Source organism: Oryza sativa, chromosome 8 (genome assembly GCF_034140825.1).
Source record: "Oryza sativa Japonica Group chromosome 8, ASM3414082v1".
Classification (NCBI taxonomy): domain Eukaryota; kingdom Viridiplantae; phylum Streptophyta; class Magnoliopsida; order Poales; family Poaceae; genus Oryza; species Oryza sativa.
The window spans coordinates 4,361,012-4,369,376 of NC_089042.1; the positions used below are offsets into that span (position 1 = coordinate 4,361,012).

General features: G+C 45.4%; 1 protein-coding gene across 1 annotated transcript; it reads right to left on the reverse strand.

Moving 5' to 3' along the window:
* Positions 1-4,328: 4,328 nt before the first annotated feature.
* LOC4344782 (phenolic glucoside malonyltransferase 2) lies at positions 4,329-6,963 on the reverse strand. Its single transcript, XM_015793407.2, has 2 exons — positions 6,114-6,963; positions 4,329-5,176 (listed from the first exon to the last, which is right to left on the reverse strand). Exons 1-2 carry the CDS (start codon positions 6,873-6,875, stop codon positions 4,490-4,492), a joined length of 1,449 nt encoding a protein of 482 aa, XP_015648893.1. The 5' UTR covers positions 6,876-6,963; the 3' UTR covers positions 4,329-4,489.
* Between the last annotated feature and the right edge of the window lie 1,402 nt (positions 6,964-8,365).

The following is an 8,365-nucleotide window of genomic DNA, read 5'->3' on the forward strand; positions in this document are numbered from 1 at the left end:
CCACGTCGTCCCTAGCAGGCAGCTCGGGGGAAAAACGCCACCCCACTCCTCCACCACTCCCTCCGTCTTGCCACTGCAAGAGCAATCCGCCAGTCATCGTGCGGTGAGCCGAGATGGCGGAGGTGAGGCTAGACCCCGGCGGTGAGCCAACGCAAGGAAATCAAGGCGATGTTGGTGCGACAGCATCAACGAAACAACACCACGACGACGATGATGGGAAATTCGGTGTCCTATGGAGAAAGGCGGAGCAACTGGGCCCCTCCCTACTCCTAGGATGGCGGTGGTGGGCTACTCCTCGACGTGCCAGTAGTGGGCCTTCCCCAACCTCCACTCTTCTGGATGGTGATGGAGGTAGAGCTAGGGTTGATGGCATCGTCGAGGAAATCCATGTTAGTCTCTAGTTATACCCTGCTTTGACACCTAAAGAGGACCTTTGAGAAGTCAGAGCTACCGTATCGAGCTAGCGTTCAACGAGCTGTTGGCAACAATGACTAGAAGGGTTCTGCTTAGTTTCAAGCAGGGTTTGGTTGTTGTCTTCTAAGTCAGAGCTGCAGCACTTTTGCGAGCTCGCCAACGATGACCGAAGTCTACAAGGCTCATCAGTCTAACTCTTGTGTGGGGTTTCAAGCTTTTCGTTTGCAAGGCTCATCAGTCTGACTCGACCATGCATCAATGAGTTTGTTGGTCGCGAAGTCGAAGTTGCGGCATTGACCGGACACAATGTGTGGCAACGTTGACATGAGCCCATTTGAGTTATGCTTTGGCACATGCTAGGTTGTTGCCCTTATACTAGTGTTTTCTGGCGAAGTCACAGTTGTCCAATCACGAGGATGATCATGGTATGATGGCAATAATATTGTATCTTTGCCAGTGTGCGGGAGTCTTGTTTCCTTCTAGCTTGCTACTTGTTCATGTGGTAAATGACATTTGTTGAGTGTCGCAGTTGGCTTTCCTGTTCTTGCTGCCTTGGTAGTTTAGGTTAGTTGGTAAAGTGTCGTTATAGTTGTAATTTTTGTCATGTTTTTTCTTAATTAACTGTGCACCTTATTGGTTCTATTTTCTCTTTAAAATAGACATCTTTCTCTTTATATAAAACACCAACAATGGCTTGACCGTTTGGAGAAAAATACACAGTACGTAGCTCTGTCTAGCTACTGGCACTCTGGCCTACTCGAAGGCCATGCAATTTCCAGGATTAGCTCTGAATACCATTTATTGGCCGGCTTCACACCTACTCCATCCGTCCGTGAATATAAGGGATTTTAACTTTTTTTACTTAACCATTCATCTTATTAAAAAAAATTAAAATTATTATTTATTTTATTTGTGGCTTACTTTATTATCCAAAGTACTTTAAACACAATTTTTCGTTTTTTATATTTGCACAAATTTTTTTTGAATAAAATGAGTGGTCAAACGTTACACGGGAATAGTAAATATCCCTTATATTCACGGAGGAGGGAGTACATATTAATGGATCAATTCCGCTTTCTTCAACCTAGCTCGGCCTAACGCAATGTAATCCTTTTACTTGATTACATGCAAGGTACATGTCTTTCCTCCGGCCGAATGAGCATATATGCATGAGAAGAGTAGAGCGGAGCGTTGCCTGGTTATATCAGTTGTCAAGGCCACATCACTGTATAGGTTCTAAAATTGCTGGATTTTAATGAAATGAGTGTCGAAATTAATTTTGTTGTGTCAAATTGCATGCCTCCGGCCACAACCAGCAGTGGGCCATGGCCACTCCATTGCATCTTCATGTAGTAATTTTTAAAATTGGAGGGATTCAATAGAATGGTGTTGAATAGTTTTATATAAAAAAAAATATGATGGTATTTGTATAATGCAACGTCTTTAATTATTTTTACGCCAATAAATTGAATGTTTGTAACCATTAGCATGCATGTTTCTGTTCGGACGCGCTAGTTGCTACAGCTGCTGCGGCTATGATAATTGTAATTGAGCTCTATGCTACTACCGGTTTAAACTGTCGCAGCTGTAGCAATTAGGTAAAGCAGAACACGTTCAATGATTGTAGAATCAAACGACCTAAATTTGTACTCCCTCCAGTTCATTTTAATTGACGTTTTGGACAATAACACGATCTACAAAATATATCTTTGATCTTATTTTTCTATTATAATATACACAATAAATAAATGCATGTTAACTTTTATTATAGTGTTTTGAAAGACAAATCTATATATGTTGTTCTAGTTTCTTTAAACTAAATACTTTTGAAGTTATTAATGGTCATAGTTATAAAAGTTTAACCTCAAACTTGTTCAAAACGTCAATTATTATAGAACCGGAAGGAGTATGCCAGTAATTAAAATGCACTTCTTCTTTTTTGGGAAATTAAAATGCACTTCTGTAAATCTGTAACTAGAAATGTTATAACTTATAAACAACAAACAAGAGGGATAACACAGCCCAGCACGTATGTCCAACTTGAAAGGAGCCTGAGAAAGGAGCCTGAGATATAATCAAATCACAATTGGATACCTTTTGTGACGGGTGCTACACATAGCTATCCTTTGGATTCGTCCTACCGTAACCGATCTTCATCGATCACCTCGAACAATCCGTTTGATATGACCGACGATGACACACACTAGCTAGCTAGCTACCAAACGAACGTTTCGCTAGGCAACAATGGCGCTGCCGTCACCGGTGACGACCACCGTGCCGCGAAGCATGCACGGCGCGCCGGCCGATCATCACGCCCGTGGTTTTGTTCCTTGCAAAGTTGCAAACGTTGTCATTGCTGCAGAAAAAGCCAAACCTCACCAAATCTTAAAAAGAGTTCTATGTAGAATTTGTGCGTAAAATACACTTTTTAGCAGTTCGGTACACATTTTCAGGTGAAACAAGAAAGTAGACGAGGACCTAAGTTGACACGTCTTTATAGTAAACTATACTCCCGCTGCCTAAAAAATATATGATTATATTGACTTTTATATAACGTTTGACCATTCATTTCATTAAAACAAATTATACAAATATCATTTATTTTGATCTAACTTATTTTATCATCAAAGAAACTATAACCTTAATTTATGCTGGTACATATTTATACTAAAATTTTAAATTAATTCCATAGAAAAATTATAAGTTACAACAACTTTTAATAGATCAAATAGTGCTAAAACTACTACTATAAATGCAAAAATAACTGAAATTAGCTAGAATTTTAAAAAGCTTATTTTACTGATAGATGAAAATCCGATCCATCAATTCTGAACCGATACCCGTTTCATATTTTTATGGTCTCAATATTATGTGAGTGGTCTAGGAGCATGGTTAGGCTGAATTAGAAAGGAATAGTGCCCAAGGCACTGTTCATTGTCTTCCCTAGCCGAAGCCGGAAAATAAAAGAGGAGGGAAGAAGGGCACTGTGCTCCAGTGATCAAACGGCGATGAGGAAGGTGGTAGGATATGTCCCATGATGTGACTCGTTCATAGATGGTGGAGGTTGGCAATAAAGAAACCAGAACAGCAAGAACGCAGATAGCAATGACGTGGTCTAGATAGAGAGAGAAATGACAACAACGAGCTCTGGTAATAAACACGACCAGATGAGTGTATCAAAACGCATTCCCAAATAAGGGGGTTCCGTTTTCCTTGAATGTGTAGGAAGAACAAAGATGGAGAAAAAACGACTAACACTATTCATTGTCTTCCCTAGCATAAACAAGAAACAAAAGAGGAGGAAAGATGGGCGCTGGTGCTCCGGCGACCAAATGGCGGCGAGTAAGGTAGCCGTACGCGTCCTAACAATGTGACTCGTCCATAAATGGCAGCGGTTGGCAATGAATAAAACTAAAATAGTAGGGAATACAACCGATAACGATGTGGTCCCAACAGAGAAAGAAACGACAACGACGAGCTCTGGTCATGAACACGACCAAGTGAGCGCGTCAAAACATGTTCCCAAACGAGGAGGTTCCCCTTGAATGCACAAGAGGGAGCGGGCGCAAGGGAGAATAGGGGTGTTGAGAGGAGGGGCGACAGGAAGGAGAGGGGCCGCGTGGGGATGGGAAGTGCAATATTTGTTGGGGATCGCGAGGGAGAGATGGGGGCGCCGAGAGGGAGGAGATGGGCTGCATGGGGAGGGGAGTGCAACATTTTTTTGGTATTGCGAGGAAGAGATGTGGAGCGCTGGGAGGAAGGGCGTAGGGAGGGAGGGGTGAGGCGGACACACGAAAAATAGGTCCGAAAGCTTTACTTATTTTTTAATTAGGTATATAGTTTCTTTAAAATAACATGAATGACCAAACGTAATGTAAAAATTCACGACGTCCGATATTTTAGGAGGGATGGAGTAGAAAAAACTATTACTTTGCTGTTTAACTTTGATTTCTGACACTAACATCAGAAGTTTGATTACAAGACAGGCAAAAATACAAATAATAATATTATTATTATTATTAACTAATTAATTGATAGTGCCAAATGTTACTCCTATGGCACTGAGTAGCATCAGCTAGCCGAGGACCTGCGCCTTGAAGGCGTCCACGTGCGCCGGGTCGATGGACACCGAGAGCTGCACCTCGCCGTCGCGCCGGCCGCCGACGAGCACCATCTCGCCGTCGTGGTTCATCGACACGAGCTCGACGCGCGCCGGCCTCCCGAACCCGAAGTCGGCGGCGCCGTACGCCCCGAACCGCGGGCTCGCCGCCACGTTCGCCATGCGGGAGAAGGGGATCTGCATCACCCGCGCGATCGCCGACCCGTCCGCCGTCCCGGCGAGCGGCGCCGCCTCCATCTCCGCCACCGCCGCCTGAACCGCCCGCGCCGCGCGCAGCAGCCCGCGCTCGCCGCGGAGCTCCGCCGCGTTGGCGCAGCGCGCCAGGCACATCCTCACGCAGTTCCCGAGGTACCCCTCGCCGACGGCGGGGTCGAGCCGCGCCCGGAGGTCGGCGAGGAAGATCAGGTACGTGTCGTCCCCGTCGGCGAGCGCCTTGGACCGGACGAACGCCGCCCACCCCATCGCCGCCAGCGCCACGAACGTCGACACCGGCTTGGCGGCGCCGCCGCCATCGGCAGCCTCCTCCGCCGAGGCGAGCTCGTCGATGCGCCGCTTCAACGCGCGGATGGCGTCGGCGCCGAGGTGGAACGTCCGGCGAGCCAGCCGGAATCGCTGGCTGAAGTCCTGCTGATCCCCGCTCGCCTGCAAGCATCCATGGCGGGTGGTGGTGATCTCGTCAGTAAATTTGCATTCACGGCGAGCGAGAGAGAGATCATGACGCGTGCATGCCATTGCTTGCTCCGCCACGCCACCGCGGCGAGCTCCGCATGCGCTTAACATTGGGGGGAGAAGGAAACCATGGTTGGATGGCGTACCAAGCAAAGGTTGACGACACATACACACTTCGAAGAGGCTACACTACACTACAGTACATGCTTCATGCATGATGGAAGCTTCGATTTTTGTTTATTTATTTGAACTACCAGAAAGATTTTTTGGGCTGTTTTTTTTATTTGGTTGAATTTTATTCAGAATTCAAATACATTACAACCATTTTGCAAATCTCGCTGCCTCGGGACCTCTCTTTTGGAAGATGACCCTGCCTCAGTGTAACATTGTGGAATTGTTGACTTGGTGTTGACCATATATCTGCACATCTCCTACTCTTTTTTTTTTTGTTGTTGCAACTTTGCTTTAGTCCCAAAAATTTATGTATTCTATGAAAATCCTGGTGAATTTCTACATTTTGAAAAATAGCCGTGTGGAAACATCTATAGATAAAATTACGATATCACGGAAATAGGGAATTCTTATATCTTTAAAAATTGAAGTCACTTTTCGTATATCTTGCTTAATGATCTAACAACTCATACGATTGTTCACATTTTCTATTTAGACACAATTTTATATTTCTTCAATAAAAGGTTGAATAACAAATTATTCTAAATGTAAAAGCATTCAAACATAAAAAAACATATGAAATAACAAAATTTTCAGTTAAAATAAACAAAAAATGCAAGTGATGCAAATCTTCTTAATTTTGGACAATTTACGGTTAAACATTGGTGAAATCGAAGAATTTTATTTTTAAGATGTGAAATGAAAGGAGCTAGGAAGTGGGAGAGTGACGATAGCTTACCACGGCCGGGAGCTTGGGCGCGACCAACTTGAGCATGTGGCGCGCGAGCTCGCCGCCGTCGGGTTGGGGGATGGCCGCCTCCCGGCGGTAGTGCGGCGCGCCGAGCGACTTGGTCACCGGAGAGCCGACGCGCGCGGCCGACGACCACGCTTCCATGAACTGCCACACGGCGCGGCCGTCGGCGACGGCGTGGTGCACGGACAGGCCGAGCGCGAGGCCGGCGCCGCCGCCGAGGCGCGTGGCCTGCACGGACAGCACGGGCGCCGGGAGCGCCCGGGTGTCGAGCTCCGGCACGAGCGCGAGGAACGCCGCGACGTCGTGCGCCTCGTCGCCGGCGAGCCTGAGCACGTCCATGTCCTCGGCGGCGGCGTCCTCCGCCTCGGCCTCGACGAACGCCACCCCGGCGTCGGCGTCGTCGGCGGCGGCGCAGTCCACCACGACGTCCTCCGTCTCCTCCACGTAGACCAGCTTCCCTGCCAGGGGCAGGTAAAGCACCAGCGTGGCGGCGAGCGAGCCCTTGAGCCGCTCGACCGCCGCCGCGAACCCATCCCCACCGCCGCCGTCCGCCGCCGCCGCCGCCGACATCTCGTACAGGAACACGCGCTGGATCGGCGGGAGCACGACCCACGGCGTGTCGAAGAAGGACAGCCCGACGCGCTCCCGCTCCACCGGCGCCGGCGACGGCGCGACGCGGGACACGGCGAGCACGCGCACGCGCGCGCGCGCGCCAGCGTCGCCGGACACGGCCGCGGCCTCCCCCATCTCTCCCTCTATCTCTCTCCCAACCCCGGCGTGCTTCGTTCTCGCCGTCACTGGAGCGCGCGCGAGATGTTCGACGAATTGATCTACCGTTTCGGCTCGTATGATCGCGACCTCATTTATAAGTGCGAGGTGTCCGTGACGTCGTCGTCCTCCTCCTCCTGCATAGGAGGCAACGGAACATTGGAGGCAATTTTTTTATTTTTTTGGGGGCGAGGATTTTTTTTTTTTTTTGGAGGGTGAGGTATCATTAAATTTTTGTGGTTGATACTCTACATTTCACAGCTCACCACACAGCACACAGCAATAAAATTCATATTTATGCTGATTTGGTTTGAGAAAAGTTCACAGAAAATACTATCAATTATCGAAAGCAATTGAAATATATCTAAAATAATTAATGTATGAAGTTAAGAAAAGGAAATGTAAACGCGGTAGTAAATTTCTATTCCCTTTTTCAAAATATAAGTATTTTTTTCAAAATTATTTAATTAGTAAATTTCCATTGTTTTCTACATGATCTCTTATATTACTCTTTCACAATTAATATTTGTTCTAATGTATTATCAAACAGCTACAATGTAAACATCGCTTGAAAGTTTTTTTAAAATACGATTATAATCATATGGCATAAATGACTCTAAATATATATAGCTTCTATTCTAAAATATAAGAGATCTTGGCTACGTGACTAGACGTACTTGTTAAAATACGATTACCCTCCAGGTTAATAATACTTGTCGTTTCAAATAAATAAGAACACAACCCCTAAAAAATATCTTTATCACTATTTTCTATTGTAACATATATAGTAATATATTTTATTGGAATACCTTTTAAATTAATCTGGTAGTCTATAAGAAAAATATTTTAGAAATTATTATTAGTCAAATATAAAATTTGACATTAATCTTATCCTAAACGATAAGTATTATCAACATGTAGGGAGTAATATATTGTTAGTTTGGCTATTAGTACTCCCTCCGTTCCTAAATACAGGACGTAACTTCTTTTCAACTGGATTCCATAATACAAGGCGGCAGCTTCTCGGTGCATGTGCATCTGCATGCATGCTGGCTATTCGCTCGGAAAGTGCAGGTCGAGCGCATGCTGCATGCATGGTGGTTAATGCTAGCGTATCTACCGCGCAACAACCGAAACGTCGCTCTTCGAACGGAGAGAATTAGTCAGCATAACTGCTATTTAAACAGTTTTATTGGTCTTTGCAACTACAACAACCACGTCCTATATTAAGGAACGGAGGGAGTAGAAGTTAACAAATATAGACCTTATATTTTAGTATACTAAGGGTTTTCTCGCAGAAAAAATATATTCTATTTTTGATGCAGTTTTTCACATTAATTGTGCAAAATTATTCCAGTGACAAACTAAAGAAATCTGGAGACTAACGTAATGGAACTGAAACTGGTATACAGCTCGGTTTATATTTCCTGTCAAAATAAACACGGATTTTGCGTTCCATGACTCGGATT